Source organism: Cydia fagiglandana, chromosome 7, assembly GCF_963556715.1.
Source record: "Cydia fagiglandana chromosome 7, ilCydFagi1.1, whole genome shotgun sequence".
Classification (NCBI taxonomy): Eukaryota; Metazoa; Arthropoda; class Insecta; order Lepidoptera; family Tortricidae; genus Cydia; species Cydia fagiglandana.
The window spans coordinates 1,687,465-1,709,259 of record NC_085938.1 but is presented as its reverse complement, the minus strand read 5'-3'; the positions used below and the strand labels follow the sequence as shown (position 1 = coordinate 1,709,259).

The window sequence follows — 21,795 nt, the reverse complement described above, 5'->3', positions numbered from 1 at the left end:
AGTGTCCTGCAATAATATGATACTCTTCGAAGGCTGCAAAAATATGTGACACGCTCTTATGGATCTACAAATAAGATATTGTCAGATATTTTTGCGGCCTTCGTTGTGTAACATTTTATTGCAGGTGACTGGACAGTCAAAAGTTTTGCTGCTTACGTTAGTTTGGGACTAAATCTGTGTAAGATTGTCTTTGAATTTTTTTAGTAAAGCCCAATAGCCATCGAAAACGCATATTTTCCTCAATATTCAATATCCCTCACCGAACCATAATGTCGCTACAGGGTGTCCATAAACAGTACCCATGGTTTCGGTAATAGGATCAACTGAAAGAATTGGGTCGAGCGTGCTTACAGCACCTACGAGGGGCATTTTTACGTTGGCGGTTTAATATTTTTAAAGAAATGAATCTCAGAGGTCCAATGCAATGTTTGGGCGTTGTATTAGAAAAATGCATGTATGTATGTAAACACTTTAAAGTACATAAGACAGGTTAAATTACAATGAAACAAAATATTTATATACTTACTTAATGTACAAAGGCGAACTTATCCCTATAAGGGATCTCTTCCAGTCAACCTTTGAGCAATTGAGAGTAAATTAAAACAAACATGATAGACAAACGGACACTATGTATGTACAAAAAAGAACCAAAATGAAATGACCAAGAAGTGTATATTGTATCAATTGTATGGGACTAAAGGTCTATCCAAGGCTCAGAACCGGATTTTTCTTCATACAAAAAATACCATACCATAAAGATTTAAGTGGGGCTCCCATACAGCAAACGTGATTTTTGACCAAAGTTAAGCAACGTCGGGCGTAGTCAGTACTTGGATGGGTGACCGTTTTCTTTTTGCATTTTTTTCCGTTTTTTTTGCTTTATGGTACGGAACCCTTCGTGCGCGAGTCCTACTCGCACTTGCCCGGTTTTTTAGTTTAATATTTCATTTTTAATGCGACAATTTAACTTAGGGTTTACCTAAATTATTCAGTCCTACGTAAAGAGCATAAAATAATTAAAAATGTTGGGCTATTTCAAGTAGGTAAAAAAAAACCGGCTCCGACCCCGTCTACACTTCTCTCAGGCGCTCGGTAAAGTGACAAATAGGTACGTAAAGGTTTTTCGATAAGCGTAATAAATATTATTTATAGACGTTTATATTTCAGCTATATTTATTTATTTATTTATTTATTTATTTAATCTTTATTGCACAAAAGAAAAATCTTATAGTACAAAAGGCGGACTTAATGCCATAAGGCATTCTCTACCAGTCAACCTTAAGGCTAAGCAGAGAGATTGTGAGCGGTGCTATAATTACAACAGCAAAAACGAACAATAAATTACGTATAACATATTAATTACCTATACAAATATACTGTACACATATACTATAATATATATATACACATATATATATATATATATATATATATATATATATATATATATATATATATATATATATATAAATATATAAATAAATAACGACGAAACATATTATGAAACTAATAATACACTAAGATTTTTTCATTCTGCTAGCAAAGAAAGCACGTACGGATTTTTTGAAAGCGAACTTATTAGGCGCATTTTTTATGTTAAAAGGAAGTCCGTTCCAAAGACGCGCCACCTGCACAGTGAACGAATTCGACATGAACCCGGTTCGGTGAGGAGGGATGGACAGAGACATATTGCCAGAAGAGCGAAGTTGGCGGAAGCGAGAAACGCCGTAGTATTGAAAGAAGGATTTGAGGTATTCCGGAGAGAGTGGATCATTAAGCACAGAAAAAAGAGTGGAAAGCAAGCGAATGTTGCGACGTTGTCGGATGGGAAGCCAGCCAAGCTGAGAGCGAAAAGAAGAAACGTGATCATATTTGCGGAGGCAGAAAATGAAGCGAATGCAGTTATTAAGCAGGCGATCCAATTTATCAAGAAGCTCTTCGTTTAAGTCCGGATAACAGACATCACCATAGTCAATAATGGGTAGTAAAAGGGCGTTAACTAATGCAACTTTAGTTTTGACCGGTAAGAAGTGTTTCAGTCTGTTCAGATAATGAAGGGAGCCCATGACCTTACGACTGATTTCAGTAACCTGTGCTCTCCAACTCAAGGTGTTATCGAAAAGAACGCCCAAGTCTTTAACGCTCTGACTAAATGTTATTGGGGAGCCGTTAAAGCTTACAGGTGCAAGTGCATCCAAGTCTAGTTTTTCAAGTTGCTTGGAACTACCTATAACAATAGCCTGGCACTTTGACGGATTTACAAACAGGCCGAACCTCTCAGACCACTTCTGGATATGAAAAAGGTCCAGGTTAAGTTTATCAATGCAAGTTGGGAGGTCAGTCACGGAGCACTGGTCGTAGAGTTGCAAGTCGTCAGCATACAGATGGTAGGAACAGCGAAGGTCAGGGCCCAGTTTTATAAAGTTACAAGTTACAGGTTACAAGAGTACAGGCTACAGGCACCTGTAATGCACTGTGAACGGCTACAGGTGTTTTATAAATACACATAAATAATTACAGTTGTAAAGAACCACGGTCAATCTCGATTACATGTGAAATCTACAGGTGTGAAGGACATCACTATTTAAAAAAAAACGTGTGTCATAGATACTCGGTTCTCTACTAAATTATGTGTTTTTGTTTGCTGTAAAATATTAATTACTGGAAAAATGGCCAGAAATGAAGGAAAAATCGAGTGGTTGAGAGCGGCGTTCCATGCCAAGGATATACTTTTTGGGCCGTTTTCAGATTCAGATTAAGTTAGATTTAATGAAATATTTACGTAATAAGTAAATAACATTCACATTCTTACATTAAAATGTATCGTTTCGGTAGCGGCTGTATCGAAAATTATGAATAGTACACTTTACCATAATGTGAATGCACTATACTTAAATAAAGAGACGAATGCTAATAAATCAACGACAAATATCGGCAATAATCCCTTTCCATTTCCTAGTAGATAAAATAAAACAAATCGTCAATAAAATCAATATCAAACATATTGTCACTTTATTTCCTATTTACTATATATTTCAGATACATTAACAAAAACTGATAAGGTCAGTGCATGGAAAAGTATGCATGCCCTGGCACAATCGTTGGCGTTGGTGCTTAACAATAAAGAGTAAAGTTTAAAATCTCTCAGAAAACGAGTCTACAAGTAACTGCTGTTGTGCTGTTACAGGACTCAAGACGTATGTAAGTTTTTGTTACAAGTGTACCAATCTACACTTGTAATTTACAATATTTTTATAAAACGCTTGTTCGATTATGAGTTTAAAACTATAAAACTCCCGTATTTTCGTCTATGGTTGAGCTACAGGCACTTGTACCTGTAACCTGTAAAATTGTAACACAGTACTTTTATAAAACGCAAATTGTAAAAAACGGAGCAAGTGTTGCCAGTAAACGCCTGTAAACTTGTAACTTGTAACTTTATAAAACTGGGCCCAGGTGTAATAAAATTAATAAAGGTGGAAAAAAGAAGTGGGGATAAAATACCTCCTTGGGGCACGCCAGTCGCCAGATCATACCAGTCAGACAAAGACCGGTCAACTCGGACTGCCTGCTGGCGCCCCCGCAAGTAGGCAGCCAACCAGTGAAGGGCTATATCAGAGACTCTCATATGTTTGAGCAAGGCAAGGAGAATGTCATGGTCAACGGTATTAAATGCGTTAGAGAAGTCAATAAGAATAAGGACCGTGACCATTTGATTCTCCATGCCCCGCCTGGGCCCAGTTTTATAAAGTTACAAGTTACAAGTTTACAGGCGTTTACTGGCAACACTTGCTCCGTTTTTTACAATTTGCGTTTTATAAAAGTACTGTGTTACAATTTTACAGGTTACAGGTACAAGTGCCTGTAGCTCAACCATAGACGAAAATACGGGAGTTTTATAGTTTTAAACTCATAATCGAACAGGCGTTTTATAAAAAAATTGTAAATTACAAGTGTACATTGGTACACTTGTAACAAAAACTTACATACGTCTTGAGTCCTGTAACAGCACAACAGCAGTTACTTGTAGACTCGTTTTCTGAGAGATTTTAAACTTTACTCTTTATTGTTAAGCACCAACGCCAACGATTGTGCCAGGGCATGCATATTTTTCCATGCACTGACCTTATCAGTTTTTGTTAATGTATCTGAAATATATAGTAAATATAGGAAATAAAGTGACAATATGTTTGATATTGATTTTATTGACGATTCGTTTTATTTTATCTACTAGGAAATGGAAAGGGATTATTGCCGATATTTGTCGTTGATTTATTAGCATTCGTCTCTTTATATAAGTATAGTGCATTCACATTATGGTAAAGTGTACTATTCATAATTTTCGATACACACCGTATTTATCTTTGAGCCGCTACCGAAACGATACATTTTAATCTAAGAATGTGAAAGAGTATACTTGGTCAAGCAGATCTTGTCAGTAGAAAAAGGCGGCAAATTTGAAAAATGTAGGCGCGAAGGGAGATCGTCTCATAGAAAATTTGAATTTCGCGCCTTTTTCTACTGACAAGATTTGCTTGACCGTCTATACCTACTTATTTACATGTTATTTACTTATTACGTAAATATTTCATTAAATCTAACTTAATCTGAATCTGAAAACGGCCTAAAAAGTATATCCTTGGCATGGAACGCCGCTCTCAACCACTCGATTTTTCCTTCATTTCTGGCCATTTTTCCAGTAATTAATATTTTACAGCAAACAAAAACACATAATTTAGTAGAGAACCGAGTATCTATGACACACGTTTTTTTAAAAATAGTGATGTCCTTCACACCTGTAGATTTCACATGTAATCGAGATTGACCGTGGTTCTTTACAACTGTAATTATTTATGTATATTTATAAAACACCTGTAGCCGTTCACAGTGCATTACAGGTGCCTGTAGCCTGTACTCTTGTAACCTGTAACTTGTAACTTTATAAAACTGGGCCCTGATGTCTTCAGTTACCTTAATAAGCGCAGTACTGGTGATGTATTTGACATTGATAAGTGATTAAAACGGACACTATAAGTACAAAAATTAGACCGACCGATGTGTCGGTTTCGGTTTCGGCAAGTTTCGACATAAAAATCATATTCCGGTCGAAGGTTCGGTTTTGGCCAAAGAATGCCATGTTCGAAACCAAAACCGAAACTTCGGTATTTTTAATATAGATGATCAAGCAAATCTTGTCAGTAGGAAAAGGTAGGAAAATTTTCTATGAGACGATAATCCCTTCGCGCCTACATTTTTCGAATTTGCCACCTTTTTCTACTGACAATATCTGCTTGACCAACTATAAATAGTACGCAGAACCGTTGTTACTAAAGAGATTTGTATTTTGTAAAATCGGATTCATTTCGCCGCGGTAAAACTTTGATGTTGATATTTCAGCCACTTTTAATTTACGAAGATATGTATACAAATATGAGTTTACAATGCAGAAACGAAACGTTTCTTGCAACTGACATTAGTGACAGTGACATTGACATTACTATCACGTTTCTTAACAATTTAACCAATCACAGCGCTAAAAGAGAGAAATGATTTCTTAAATATTTTTCTGATTGGTTAATAAAATGACAGACAATATCAATGACACAATGACGTCAATGTAAACAAAACATGCATACTCGGTAAGAAACCGCGAAGAAAATTTGTTAAAAAAATCTATTTAAATTACGTATTTTCGTAGTTTTAGTGAGTGCGTTGTACAAAAGGTGCAGTTTACTATGTTAAGTCGCCAAAATTACGACTATGAATATACACCACTGCATTCTGGAACCGGGTAAGTCCAATTATTATATTCGTGTTGGTAGCAAAGTATTTTAAAACTTACACCATTGCTACATTAGGCTTTTAATGTATTTTCTTCTTCTTCTTTCTCGTTTCCTCTTGCGAGGATCGGGACCTCATGTATTTTGTCTCCATATTGTGTGATCATAAGCCACATGGAGTGCACAGTGACTTTAATTGCTCAGAGATTGAAACATTCAACATGTTTATACACGGATAATTTGCATGCTATCATAAGCAGTACTAAAATACTATGTATTTACAGAGTTTTTATTGTTGTAATGGCTATAAAAACCATTTATTGTGCAGCTCAATAAAATACAACAATACACAATAAACAACTAAATAAAGATAGAGACAGGCTTCAAGTGGTCTTATCACTGATCTGTTAACCATTTAACTGCCATAGACTGTTATACTTATAAGACATACAAAATATATATTGTATTTGTATTTTGTAAAATCGGATTCATTCCGCCGCAGTCTGATAAATAAGATAAAACTTAGATTTTTAGAATAGAATAGAATAGAATGTTTTTATTCGTGACAAAACGTAATAGATAAAACAACAGGTAATACTACCACGGTCACGAAATGGTCCCGACTCAGCAGGTGCTAGCCTAAAGGCTAGCGCTGGTCTTCTGTCGGGGCCATGGACTATTACGTCTAAATTATAAAAGAACACATTGTGACTACAATATTACATAATAAAACTAAAAATTACAGTTAATATGACAGTTAAAATTATTTATTTTCGATTTATGGCGGCACAAGCATGTTAGGTTGGTATTCCACTGTCCAATTTCTTTGTCCAATTTTTTTTTATTATGAATGGGCTTACTCATGGCCACAGACTAGCCGAGGCATGAGTAAGCATGTGCATTGCGTCTCACTCTCTCATTAAGCAAAATATGATTGGCAAATACACATTGGACCAGGATATTGGACAGATAGAATACCACCCTTAGATGAAAAATTGTGTGTGGTTAGGGTAGATATGAGCGCCGCGCCGGCGCGCCGCCGCCGCCGACGAAATTTTCGCGCCGCCGCCGCCGACGCTGCGCTATCGGCGTGGCATCGGCGTGACCTTGTTAGATACTACTACTTTCAGAATCAGATTTTATCTAGTTTAGATCTTTAACGGCGCCACTCTGAATAGCTTATTGACATTCAAAAGGTAGTTTAGGTCTATATCATCATCATCTCAGCCATAAGACGTCCACTGCTGAATATAGACCTCCTCCTTGGACCTCCATTCGTACCGGTTGGAAGCGACCCGCATCCAGCGTCTTTCGGCGCCCTTAACAAGGTCGTCCGTCCATCTTGTGGGTGGAGGTCCATATAATTCAAATATATCGAAGGTAAATTCAAACTTTTCTGTCTGGTAACCGCGCTACTAGTCTTAAGGGGCCCACTGATTAACAGGCCGCCGGACGGTATCGGCCTGTCAGTTAGAACAAAATTTTGACAGTTCCGAACAACTTATATAACCGATACCTTCCGGCGGACTGTTAATCAGTGGGCCCCTTTAGGACAACGAAATTACAAATTTTGCCAGCTGGTTAGGTAATCCGTCATTCACCGCGAAATTAACCATTGCAAGCATGGCTGAATGTTTTTAAAATGTATAAAAAGGGGTTAATTTCAGATATTAAGCGTTTTCACGTCCAAAGGAAGGGCGTCGGAAACGACTCTCATTTAAACTTGCCCATTGTTCAAATCTCAAACTTTCCTCTCTCGAAGCTCAATCTTTGGCCTCGCATCGCGCGCATGGAAGTATGCCGCTATCTGAATCGCCAAGTTTTCGGCTCTGTTTGGAGCTCAACTTTCGGCCTCGCTTTTAAAATGTTTGGTCATTGGTTTTTGTCCGATCTTAGCTCCACTGATGCAGCACGGGCTTTCGCCTCGCACGAAAGCGCCTGTATCTCCAAGTTATTAACATTATGGTCTCGGTCTTTATCGGCCTTGCTTACACTGGACCACTGGTTCTAAGCTCTGCTCTCTTGCAGCTTGATCTTCGGCCTTGCACAAAAGCGCACCGCAATCGGCGCTCCAGGCATTCGGCCGTCAGCCAAGCTCACAATTGGCGTTCGATTCTAAGCTGTATGCTTAATACCAGCAGCTCAGCCTCTGGCCTCGCATGGGAAGGCGTCGGAATCAGGTCTTCGGTGAAAAGTGGAGCTCGGCCTCGAGCCTCACCTTTAGACATAAATCGGTTTTGTTGGGTTGATTTTGGTTAACGAAAAAGCTTGATTTTCCTCACTTCGGCTCTTTAGAATATCGACAAGACGTTTTGCTGATGATACAGTCAATCTGCTACTGTTTAGTTAGCACAAAAGATAAGGGCCTCGCAAAGATCTTGCGGCCACGGCTTAACCAAGATTAAGACTGGCTCTGATGAAGCGCGATACCGTTTATGCGAGTGTTTATACTATATAAAACTATTTTCGTACGTTTATTCAATAAATTATCCTTGAAATTGAAAAATGCACTTATTTTATAACTTTCTTACAGCAAAAACATGTTTTTTCGGTAAAATTTCGGTTTGAATTATTTTTTCATTAATCAAAGGTGTTTCAAGGCCACGCCGCCGATTCGCCGCCGCCGCCGACCGATTTTGACCGGCGCGCCGCCGCCGGCTAAATGCCTATCGGCGCTCATATCTAGGTTAGGGTTTGCACGACGGATCCGAAATGTATGGGAAGATCCGCGGATCCGGATCCAGATCCGGATAATTTCATACATTTCGGATCCGAATTGCAAACCCTATGCGTGGTTAAAAGGTTAAATACATACTTTGGGTAGCGGAAAGAAGTTAATTCGTGTTTAACCACACATTACTAATGTACATATGTTAAATTAGTCACACCTACTTCCAGAGTCGGATGTTAACATTATAATCAACATGTCAATATTGTGTTTCTGATAATATGGAGATTTACTCAGAAAAATATTCTACTGAAAATTAAAAAATTACATGTTTTATGATTTTCACAAGGAGGCAATTCATAAAGCGCAAGTGGAGTCACGATCCTCAGCAATGGGGGAGCGATTAAGAAGAGATAATTTTCACAAGGCTGTGGATGTAGTGCAGGGACGCCCACCTCGAAACAGGCGGACTGTTAATGGATTGTTGCTTTCATTCTGCCCAATTCCCTGAAGTTGGAGCTAGGGAATGCAATAACTGGTCAAATCTCATAATGGGATATATATTATTATAAATAATACTAAAATAAGAGTATAGTCTTAGGAAGTGGTATTAGAAGTCTTCATTTTTCAATTAATACACACAAAATATATACTGCAAAACGTAATCCAAGACCAAAAAAAGTGAGACAATGTTGCCATTGCAATAATTTGTTTCTAAAATTGTAAATTCCTTTTGATAAATAATCACGCAAAGATAATTTATTCATTAGTAATTTTACTCCTACTATTTAAAAAAGTACTTTTATTTATTTATTTGTACATAAATACAAGACGCACTAGTAAAAAACTGCCAACATTTCTTAATTTTTTTGGTCTTGAATTACGTTTTGCAGTATAGAAAAAGTTAAAATATTGCCTTGACTCAATATTCCATACTTCAAGATGGCTTCCCAGCAATAATAGTGACGTCATGATTGCTTGACATTTTGTTAGGACTGTTAGGAGCTTTTCGTGAGTAGAGTATGATTCTCAGACTTTAACTAACATTTCTGACTTTTGTATTGCTTTAATGCAGCGGTCGGCAACCTTTTAGCAGCCAAGGGCCACATAGCAGCTAATGAAGTGGACGCGGGCCGCACTTTGTTAATATTTATGACTTTTTCAAACATTGTCGTTTGTCAATATAACATACAATACAACCAGTGAGGCTCTCGGGCCGCTGGTTGCCGACCGCTGCTTTAATGCAATGCAACGGGTCCCATCCCATATAGACATTTGATCCTCACAACTGAATTAAATATCTAAATAAATAAATAAAATAAACAACCTGATTAACTAAACTAAAAACTTGTCCTCTAGCCTTACTATTAACACATTTAAATGTGGAATAAATTATTAAGTATAAATTTTACTTTGAACTTGACCTTAAAAGTGTTTATTAACTTTCATAAATGTCATTTTGGTAATCATAATCAACATGTCATTAATATGTTTTGATGCGCTAATGGGTCCCTAAAGAATATATGGCATTAGTTCTTAATTACACACATTAATGACAGTTGTATGCTCATGTCTATTAGTTTTTATAAAATTGTACAAAGCGCTTCTAAAACTCCACCCATCAAATAAATAAAAATATATAAAAATAAATATACTATGGGGCAATCATACATTAAATCGGCCAAGCCCCAAAGTAGTACTTAACCCTCACAGTTACCGTGTAAATGTTTTCATGGCATGCACGTCGCGTTTGACGATGCCAAAAACAGGCACAGATGGCGGGACACCGTCATGGCTCCTCTACACGATCGCCCAGCGCTGGACCAGCGAGATGGCCATGCGATCGTTATGGCTCCTCTACACGATGGACCTGCGCTGGATCAGAGAGATGTTTGAGAGCACGCACTATAGGCCACGTGGTAGATGCGTAGGCACCATCGCTGGCCCACTACTAAATAAATTTATGCCCTTACTGGCATTCGAATCCAGGACCGTCGGCTTCACAGGCAGGGTCACTATACCCACTCGGCCAGCCCGGTCGCCAACGTGTCAGAGTAGGTCTTCAACTCTTTCCAGTACCGTCTCCATGACGCAACTGTGGTCCAGTGTAGTCCCAGAATTGTATGGATGTGGTATTTCCACCGATTTATTTGTTGACCTTCTTTGCGCTTGGATGCTAGTGGGTAACTTGTTTTCTCTATTTTTCCTTGTTGTCCGCACATGTGACCTGTCAACCTCCACTTTTATTGGTCAATATGTGTGGCAGTGTAATCGTGTTAGTACTTGATACCTCAGCGTCGTATATTATACGATTTACACGAAGCTCTCAGTAGGTAGGTATATTTTCGACTTCGAAAAACAGAGGGCCTACAACAAACACCGAAGTTTGCAAATTGCGGGCATCTTTCTCTGCCACTCTAATTACTTCTTAATATTACCCAATACACCAATTCCCACTACAATTACATACATATTAAGAAAAAAGTTGTGTCTGGAGTTGGCTATCATACAATTCTATTATATTTATATTGACAAACTTATACTACAAACTAGTCAAACAGTCCATTTCAGTCGCACGCAGCACAATCATAATTCCCGTGGGGTCATTTTTAGGGTTCCGTACCCAAAGGGTAAAAACGGGACCCTGTTACTAAGACTCCACTGTCCGTCTGTCCGTCACCAGGCTGTATCTCATGAACCGTACCGTGATGTATTTCTCTTGCCGCTGCCGCTATAACAACAAATACCTACTAAAAGTAGGGAATTTTCGGTGGGCTAGTCCGACTCTCACTTGTCCGGTTTTAAGCTCTAGTCAGCCTTTTATTGTTATTCTAGTCCTTTGATACGTGTCACCGTGTAATAATGGTACCTACATAAATGGGTTATCTTTTAAATGCCATAACACTAATGCGTCGCAACACATGCATTCAACAATGCGAGACCACAACAATGGTAAACAGAATGTCATTCGTACGTTCGCAACTGTTATCCACGGCTGCGGTGTGCCGACTATTATAAAAATAAGTAGTTGTCGAGATTTATAGCAATCAGTCGCACCATAAGGGTTAATTTTGTACCTTTTTGTACCAAAAACCCAAACAATAATTTGGTTTCTACACAGCTTCACTTACAATTACTTTCACTCTCTTCTTCCTTCTAGCGTTTATCCTAGCTTATTGCCACGGCTTATGGGAGCCTGGGGTCCGCTTGGCAACTAATGCCAAGAATTACTCCCAAAATCCCAAAACCCAGAGGGTATACTTACTAGGAATTAAGTAAGTAAATATTCCTTATTGCTCCAAAATGTTTGGCCTTATTGGGATTACCTATACTCCGGTTTCCTCAAGATGTTTTCCTTTGCCGAAAAGCAACGGATAATTTTCAAATCATAATCACATATATCATACATAAGTTCCGATAAACTCATTTCCTCTTAGGAGTTTGTTAAGAACGTATAGCATGTGTAAAAATTAGTATGCAAAAGTAACTATTCGAGCTCGTATATGAGGGTGCAAACTTGCAAAGGTACTTGCATAAACTGCAAACCTCAGCACTAAGTGGGCAGTACTTTTGAGTTAGCGTCACTTCCACCATCCCGCTAAACCGGAGTTAATCCGTTAAACCGTTAACCCAGTGTCAAATTGTACTGGTAACAGTGGTAACCATGGTAACTTCAGGTTTAACCGGTTAACCCCGGTTATAGTAGATGCTGCAAGTGCCCTTAGCGGTAGTGGGGTTAATATATAGGTACCATGCAAAGGGCTCAAGATATACTAGCACCAAACACTCACCCAAAGTGCCGGTTCATGAATAAAGCCGTATCATTGACTGCATACGAGTGGGGGCGAAAGAGAGCGCGCGTAACCTGGGTCCTCACTCCTCAGTGCGAAGTGAGAGGCGCGCGCGTCGAACGTACGACCGACTGGCCTCCTCACAATACGAACCGCGAAAACCAACTCTAGAAGTTAAACATAAAGTGCATTTTCGAGTGTAGTGTCCAGTGAATTTCTAGTGTGAAATGAGTGAAGAAAACGCAATGGGAGACGATTTGAAAAGACAAGCGGCGATGTTCTATAATACTACGGAAAGGTTCGTGCAATTTTAAGTTTGCTAATGATTGAATAAAATTGTCGTGGAATTCTGTTGGAAACAGGTTTTAGTCGAGTGCATGTGATAAAGTTGCTTAATAACAGCGAGTCTTTAATAAGTGACCGTTAATGAACTTTATGTGTTTTGCAATAAGGTTCGGGTTAGGTTAGCATTTTGTGTTTGCGATTGTCGATTTTTAATTTCTACTTAATTGGCATTGTGAAAATGTGGATTTCTTTTCTTTTGTCGAAATGCAGTTTAAATGTGCAGCGTTGCAAATACTTGAGAAAGATAAGCAAACGTGATAGAGTTTTTTGATTATGATTTAATTGTTATTAAGACCGGTTTGCATTCGTTACAATGTAACTATGTAGGTAAAAAAATACCTATTAATAATTCCATTCGGGTTTGTCGTTGTGCACAGAAATAATTAATTTAAGTACATGAAAATTTTAAATGTAGAGCGTGAATTTATGTAAACATGGACATCCATATAGAGAGTGTCACCTAACGTGTACCCGTGTGTACTTTTGGTGGCTTAAAAGAGTTTTTCTGTACCAAAGTAATTTTTTCCTACTAAGCTTACACTAATATGTTGACGCAATCTTTATTTGTATTTTTTTCCTACCTATACAAACATGTATGTATATTGACATATTCGTTAAAAAACTTGAATGCTAATTGTTTTCACAAAATAAAACATTATTTTGTGAAAAAAATACCTTGTGATTCACTTAGGTAAACCGTTGCAAAAATATTTAACATTTGCTTTGCCTTAGTCACTACATATTACAAACTGCAATGTTGACTTTCCTACAAAAATATGTGATCCAATTACCTATAGGTATATTTTATTTTATGAGATGATCTGAAACGAACGCAAGAGAATGATGAGATGACGGGCGAGAGAGAGGTATGGAAGAAAAAGACATGCTGCGCCGACCCCAAATGAATGGGATAAGGGCGAATGATGAGGTATATTTTATGGCTCCTCTACACAATGGCCCAGCGCCGGCCACTCCAAGGGACGCAGCCATGCGGTAGAATGAGATAGCAATATCACTTGCTCCCTCTAACGTATACATGCGTCCCTTGGAGTGGCCGGCGCGCTGGACCATCGTGTAGAGGAGCCATTACAGTAGGTACCAACCATTGCGTACCAACTTTGTTATTGCTATTGTCATGATCATGACATTAAGTATAGTGGTAATTGTAACGAGCGTTCTTCGTTGTCACGCAATACTTTGCATTCTTGTCATTGTTACCTATGTTACAAAGGTCAATGAAACCGGTAAAACATGAAGAAATCTTAACCCTTTGAACGTTACCGTGACTCGTGGTTCTTGTAGCGCATAGAACGTTTTGTATGGTTCAGGTTCACCGTAGTTCACATCACACTGTTAATTACTAGCGCCTAGAACGTTTTCACCTACTAAAACGGTTTCACCTACCTACCTTGTAAGATCTGCACCTCTAGCACATCTTGCATCCGCGACTTAGACCGCGACTCGAGTCGCCATTCCCGCGGCTGTCAAATCTGTCGATTTCCGTAGCATAACTTGTACCCGCGACTGCAACAGCCGCGTAGAGAACTCAAAGTCGCGGCGCGACTCGTCAGTGTTACCCGGCGAAATCAAAGTCTAAACAAATCGATATTTGCAAGTGGCAACACTGAATCGGAAACCAGGGATGCGCTAAATCATTCGTTCTTTGGTGGTAAAAAATCTAGTTTTTTGTCGATGGTTAAGTTTTTCTTGTCAAAGTCAAGGAACTTTCAAATTTTGTCAACATTTAATTACGGGAAAAAATATGAAAAAATGTAAGTAATAGAGCCTTATATAATTAATATTGATAATATTCCTTAAAATATATATTGTTTAAAATTTCTGTTTAATAAACCTTTTAAATAAAATATTTTTGTAAGTAACTATAATAATGGATTGCTATTATTGGGTTTGTTCTCATATTCCTGTCGTAAATTGTGTTTTTTTTTCAGAATTAGTTCAGCATTATCCTAGACACGATTGATATCCCAGCACCCAAAGGAAAATATTATTAACAGGAACGTGCCAACGGGACCCGAAGTGGAGATTCAGGAAAAGAAACACACTAGGCAAGCTTGTAGGTTTCAAACGCGGAGCTGTCCCCTTTTCTAAATTAACTAAGATGTGAGAAGCGCTTTAGCTTTAAGAACACCACCGACGAAGTGAACTATTAATAATAACCCTAATGGTTATGGCGTACACTAAGCTGCCACAGTAACTCTCAAATAAGTTTCATATAGTTTTTCTTGTGCCAATAATGAATGGCATGTGTGTGTACTGTGTACCTAACTGTTTATGATTTGACAAATTGATATGAGAAGCTTATTTCATAGTCCTCGATGAAGTCATGACCATATTTTACTGTCTTGTTTATAAACCAATTTTCTTTCCAGGGTAATATTTAATTGTCCTACGCCGCATGTCGAAGAAAAAGGAAGAGAGAAAATAATTTTCAAGGGTAATAAAGAAGATTCTTACAATTTCTCTATAGTGGTTCTAGATGTTAATATATATTAGGTTTAATAATAAGAAGTCGAATATTGCAAGAATATATAAGGCAAAGCAATATACTATTAATTTAAATATTGTTTTTTTTTCTCTCCTGTATTTTTACCTGAAAAGAAACAAAAATAAAGTAGGTAGGTAAGTACCTAGAACTCCTAGAAGCCATGATTAATTAGCTCCCCAAGGCCCACTTCATACCTAATGCTGACAGCAACGTATCATAGCATGATCGTATCAGGCCCTGTCAAACATGAAGTGAAACATCTAGAACACGGGTTTGATCTAGAGGAGTTTCAATATGGTAGACCATATGATAACCGTACCTATGCTACCTACGCAGACTATGACATGAGCGTAATAACTCCTTCAAAATGTTGTTGGTCGGCTCGGTCCAGTCACGTCACGGTATGGTGTTGGCAGGGGACGGAATGGTTTAGTGGGTGATGACTGATAATATTTCATACAAAGCATGATTTTGAGCCGGACATGATCCTGTTATAGCCACGTATTACATCATTCTGTTACAGTACGATGCAGCGGGCACAGGCCACATGTAGGTATGTTTTTTTGAAGTCGAGGAAGGTTCCAAACGGTACCTAAATAGTAAGAGATTGTTGAAATTAGACATCTAACCGTGATCCTAAATATTACTACTAAGACTATGGCTTACTTAATAAGTTGGATAGTTTGTTTTGAACATTTGTACCTACCCACCTCATCGGCTTCATTTATGTACAAGCAAGCGGGCTCTGTTGTTAGGTTGATGAAAGTTTTGTGTAAGGAAGTCTTAGGATTACTTTTACAAACTTACGAACCTGAATTGAAATTTAAAAATCCTACATATGTACCTAATTACTTAATTGAGTACCTACAAACTAGCTGTTTGAAATTAAAGTTGTAAACATGATGGGTGTGTTGTGGTACTTGTAGGTATCACCGTGCATAATCAATATAAGAGTGCGTAAAGCGCATTTAGTGATTGTTCCATACTTCCTTATTCCTTAGGGCAATAAGTAATTATACAAATTATATTATTACATAATATATGAAACTTGTTTTTAAGTTATAATTATCATGAGTTTAGTTACAAAAGTACAAGCAAACCACCCGCGAGAGCGAGTCGCGTTATAAAGTCGCGTAGACTTCGACTCGCGGATTGACATAAAGACGAGAGAATATTTTGTCTCAAAATAGCCAGTTGTGCTACGGATTTTAGTTCAAAGTCGCGATCGTTGTCATTTTCTGACAGTGACACCTGATCGCGAGTTTGTCGCGGCTCTCGCGCGTGAGTTGTGCTGCCAACACGCGACAAGCCGCCAAGTCGCGCCGATCTATCACTTCTCACGCCTGTCGCGGCCAGTTGTGCTAGAGGTGCTGGTGCCGTTTAAATAGGTTGAGGCCGCTGTAATTATTTCCAACATAAGTGTGGTGGGAAGGAGTCTCCCCTCTGCGAGCGGTAATGAACAACCAACCACTGAGCACATATTTCGGTGCTGCCCTCTACACTTCTATCCTGGATCTGGATGCACTGACAGCCGACGTAGTTGTCTGGCTTAGCAACCTAAGGCACTGGTCCCACCGCGAGCTAGTAAGCTATGAGCTATCGGCTATAAACACGAACAAAAGATAAGCACTCCCGTGTAAACAAGAGACACGGCGATATTTATAGTTACTCGCCCAGCGGTGAGCTATAAATATCGCCGTGTCTCTTTTATTTACACGGGAGTGCTTATCTTTTGTTCGTGTTTATAGCCGATAGCTCATAGCTTAATAGCTCGCGGTGGGACCAGTGCCTCAGAGCTGTACTTTGATTGCCTAACCATGCATGCCATACGATTAAATAAAGAACGTTTTGTAGGGTTCAGGGTCCCGTACTGTTAATAGGGAATATTACTCAAAACTCACTAGGGCGTCACTAGTATACTGAAAGGCCTTACGGCCAAAACACGAAAATCGAAAATTCGCTTTCTAGCTGCCTCTCTATCACTCTTGCTTATTCGATCGATAGAGAGCCAGATAATGAAATTTCGATTTACGCATTTCGCGGCAGGCCACCTGTAAACGAACCGCCTTGATGCATCAATGTCAAAAGAAATTTACGATAGGGCATCTGGCTAGAGGTTTTTCTTGCACTCTCATCAGCCATTTTCCTTTGCCAAATTACTGAAAGAGGTTAAAGAGGCAAACGAATATTTTAGCGAATACGTCCACATGTAATAACTAACATTAAAAGTGACCTTGGCCGGAGTTTCCTGTACGATTAAAGTTCAATCACGGATGTAATCATTACATTCACGTTATCGTTAAGGTGGTCGTTACAACAACAGGTTTACGGTTTTTAGATGCGATTTAGGCCTCATTTAAGCCGACCACTGACAAACAGGCCGCCGCGCCGGACGATATCGGCAAAAATTTGACAGTTCCGAACAACTGACCGGCCGATATCGTCCGGTGGACTGTTGTCAGTGGTCGGCTTGAGACTGTAATAGAAATAATAGTAGTGTGTTCCAAGATATAGGAGTCATATAAAGAACCTATGACGGTGTAATAACAACATGATAAATTCCCGTTCTACCGGTCCCCTCCCGTCTCCCGTTGACCACGAACGCTGTAAAGCAGGGCTTTCCAAAGCCCGGCACGCGGGCCAAATCCGGCCCGCGACCACAGAAGAAATAATAGTACTACCGTACAGAAAGGACATTCCTACAACCCCGAACTTTGACAACGATTCAGGGTCGAATCATGCTATCCCTTTCTAATATATGGCACTATCTCGTTCGGGTATTTAGGGTTGTCAAAATTCAAGTGATTAACTTATCTGTGGTCGTGCACGCACAAGGAAGTCAAGTGGTGCCAACCCTAATAATTGCTCGGAGCAATGCTGAGCCGAACGGAGCCGAGTTCGACCGAAGTGAGGAGTGTCTCCCCACTGCCGCGACGCGTTCCAATCCGGACCGCCGACGCCCAAAGCGTCCGGCTCCAGGTGTGCTCAGCCCTAACAGCAGCAACCAGATATATTTTTCGAATTGGTGATGTGAAAGAGATTACTTTCCTGTACCATCACCATTTAAGCCTGCTATTTTATAGAAAGAAACAAAATCTAAGGCTATTTTGAGTTAGGTACAATTACGAGTACAACTATGTACATTATGTACGGGCAAATCTGAAAACATCTTAGTGTACCTATAAAAGATTGGGGATTTTCCGTTTCAACTATAAAATGGCAAAGTCGTCTCGAGAATATTTTTTTTAGGGTTCCGTACCCAAAGGGTAAAACGGGACCCTATTACTAAGACTTCGTTGTCCGTCCGTCCGTCCGTCCGTCCGTCCGTCCGTCTGTCACCAGGCTGTATCTCACGAACCGTGATAGCTAGACAGTTGAAATTTTCACAGATGATGTATTTCTGTTGCCGCTATAACAACAAATACTAAAAACAGAATAAAATAAAGATTTAAATGGGGCTCCCATACAACAAACGTGATTTTTGACCAAAGTTAAGCAACGTCGGGAGTGGTCAGTACTTGGATGGGTGACCGTTTTTTTTTTTTGCTTTTTTTTGCATTATGGTACGGAACCCTTCGTGCGCGAGTACGACTCGCACTTGCCCGGTATTTTTGTTCATGAATATTGTTTAAAGTGTAATAATTGATAGTTTTATTATGCAGTGAACCAACCAACCAGCTAATAATGAATCTTGAAACGCGTTTGGCCATTCTTTAGTCAACACCCGGCAATCCATCTTGGCGTCTTGGCAATTTGTAAAGTACGCTCTTTCACTTGGTATCGTCTTGGGTCGTCCCATTAGTTTTTCGTCAAGTTCTTAAAATTAGTCCTATTCTGCTTTCATCACTCATTATACATTTGTCACAATCGTCGGTGGCTTTCAATGAAGATGTAGAATGAGTGACGAAAGCAGAATAGGGCTTTAAGATGCGCGGAAACGGGTAAAAAGCCTAACAATGTTACATTTTCTTATCTCTGTGCTCTATGTGCTCACGACGACGAGGAAATGTCTAGTTTTAAAACATTAAGATAGTATTAAACTAGTCACACAGGTATTTAGTATGTGACTATTTTGTTTTATGTCCGCCGGACGTTTCATATGACTTTCGTCGCGACTGCTCAATACCCCGCTGCCGAGTAATTTGATGCTTCTACCACTTTTCACTTTATCACAGTGACTTTACGTGCCTAAAGGGTTCTAATTCACACGGAGCATATGGAATGGAATGCCACATATCATTGTCAATTTTGTCACTGTGATTTTTTTGACCACTAAATTTCCTTCCCATACTGTCACGTCGGTGTCGGTGCGTGATGGGGTGCAGGCGGATCGAAAAGGAGATGGGGTGACGACTTGGAGGCATTCTACCCGAAATAGTGGGAAAGTATCTACGACAGCGTCGAGTGGAGAAAACGAGAGGAGGCCATTGCCCAACAGTGGGACACTAACTAAGTTAGGCTTAGGCTAATAAAAATACTGTTGCGAATAATACACAATTTACATTGCACATTAAATACATAGAGTAAATAATTATAGAACCGTGATATTATCTCGAACCTTAAGTCGCTAAACAATACCTACATAATTTAGTAAATAAAAAAAACTCGTATTTGTAAATATTCATATTTCTATAAAATACACCTCAAAATATGTATTTTTCCTTTCAAGGTTATTGTGTCAAAGGTAATCCATTGTTATATATTTTTTTATGTTTCCACTGTTAATCATAATCATAGAAGAAGATAATGCAAACGGAATGGGCGAAGAAATTAGATATTATTTCAAAATCGATTATTCTGCGACTCTGTAAAAAAATAGCATACGAACTTATAGAATATAACCAACGGAGTGGTCATTAACAGGAGTTTCCCTCTGTCGAAAAAAGGCGGCCAATGGTCAACCACATGTCAAACACATGTATGGACTGACGTTTATCTGACATGGCTATGTTGACGTTACGTATACATTGGATGTGCCCCACCCCCGCAAAAAACGGCAGACTATTTTGTACCGAGAATTATAGACATGGCGTCTCCATTGGTTATATCCTCTAAGCATATGAATAAATAAATAGAAGTAGGTATACATAAGGAACATTACAAATGGAAAATCTATTCGCACAGGATCTTAGGATTGGGTCCAATTATTTTTCGATTTATTCCCTATTGTCGTAATAGCTGCGGCCCCTAAGGAAATTGTGGCTCCTAATAGGCCTCTTCCGTAGTCGTTTGAACTACGGTCGGCCATTAAATGGACCAAGTGGCTAATTATTCCTGCAAATGAAGGGTTTTGATTTTAGCAGTCTTGTGTAGTATGTAAGTATAGATATTGTGATGTTCGCTTTCCATCATTAATCTAGTTTAATCTTAGTGGACTATTATTGTAGGTAAATAAAATAATTTATTATTCTGTCCATACAGTGCGCCCGTAATGGCTCCTCTACACGATGGGCCAACGCCGGCCACTCCAAGGGACGCAGCCATGCGGTAGGATGAGATAGCAATATCACTTGCTCCCTCTAACGCATAAATGCGTCCCTTGGAGTGGCCGGCGTTGGCCCATCGCGTAGAGGAGCCATAACACAGCCGCTGCCATCATGAGAACGAGTGTTGCCAGCGCATCTGCTTATTTATTGATGTACACCACAGATATTATTATGGGGACATACACACAACACAAACGCAAATACACAACATACTAACACAAATTGACTAACTCCCATAGTAAGCTCAGGAAAGCTTGTATTGTGGGTACTCAGACAACGGTGTAATATATAATATACAAATACTTAAATACATAGAAAACATCCATGACTCAGGAAAAAAATATCTGTGCTCATCACACAAATAAATGCCCTTACCGGGATTCGAACCCAGGACCATCGGCTTTACAGGCAGGGTCACTACCCACATAGATGATGATTGTTGGGATATAGATTTTTTTGCGTTTCCGCGGGGTTGGCCCCGTAGTGAGTTGTTAAGTATGACTTACATGTAAATAATAAATAACCAAATATTTGGGGACAATCTTACACAGTCGACAGCCCCAAACTAAGCAAAGCTTGTACTATGGGTACTAGGTGACGATATACATACTTATATAGATAAATCCATACTTATATACATAGAAAACACCCATAAGTCAGGAACAAATATTTGTCATCACACAAATAAGAGCCCTTACTGGGATTCGAATCCGGGACCATCACACGGCAGGGTCACTACTAGGCCAAACCGGTCGTCATGTATGGTCAGCCATAACAAAATCACCCTGTACTGTAATGGCGACCTTTAAAGGATCGTTATCACTATCTCTTAATTCATATATTTTGTGTGGGTTGAATGACGCAAATAGAAAATTGGTATCAAACGTCACATCAATAACTCATAACTCGTGGGCTGTGGACATACAGTCGGCAATATAGTAGCATAGGGGTTGTGCACGCGAGGTGTTTTTGGCTACATTTTGACCCCCATTCCCCAACTAAAAAAAATAGTATTGTATATAGTATATCTTGTTAATTTTTTGGAGTCATGCGCGGTCAAGGCCACGGAGCGAGCAAACAGGAGCTGAGTTTTAAATATTTTAGGTAAAAGGACAAGGCGAAAAATCCTGCGTCAAAATCTCAAAAATCGAGGTTTCGTACTCGACTGTTTCCTCCTCCAAAACTTAACCAATCGTAACCAAATTTGGAAATCTAAATG

General features: G+C 39.1%; 1 protein-coding gene and 1 long non-coding RNA gene across 2 annotated transcripts in view; both read left to right on the top strand.

Annotated features, from left to right (window-relative positions):
• Window positions 1–21,795, top strand: part of LOC134665750 (uncharacterized) — a 148,901-nt gene that overhangs the window by 88,005 nt on the left and 39,101 nt on the right. The gene's annotated exons all lie outside the window — the stretch shown is intronic.
• LOC134665713 (vesicular glutamate transporter 1) overlaps window positions 12,224–21,795 on the top strand; it is a 60,787-nt gene continuing 51,215 nt past the window's right edge. The window contains exon 1 of the mRNA XM_063522677.1: window positions 12,224–12,537. Within this exon, the coding sequence (XP_063378747.1) occupies window positions 12,467–12,537 (71 nt within the window). The 5' untranslated portion in view covers window positions 12,224–12,466. The remainder of the gene's footprint in view (window positions 12,538–21,795) is intronic.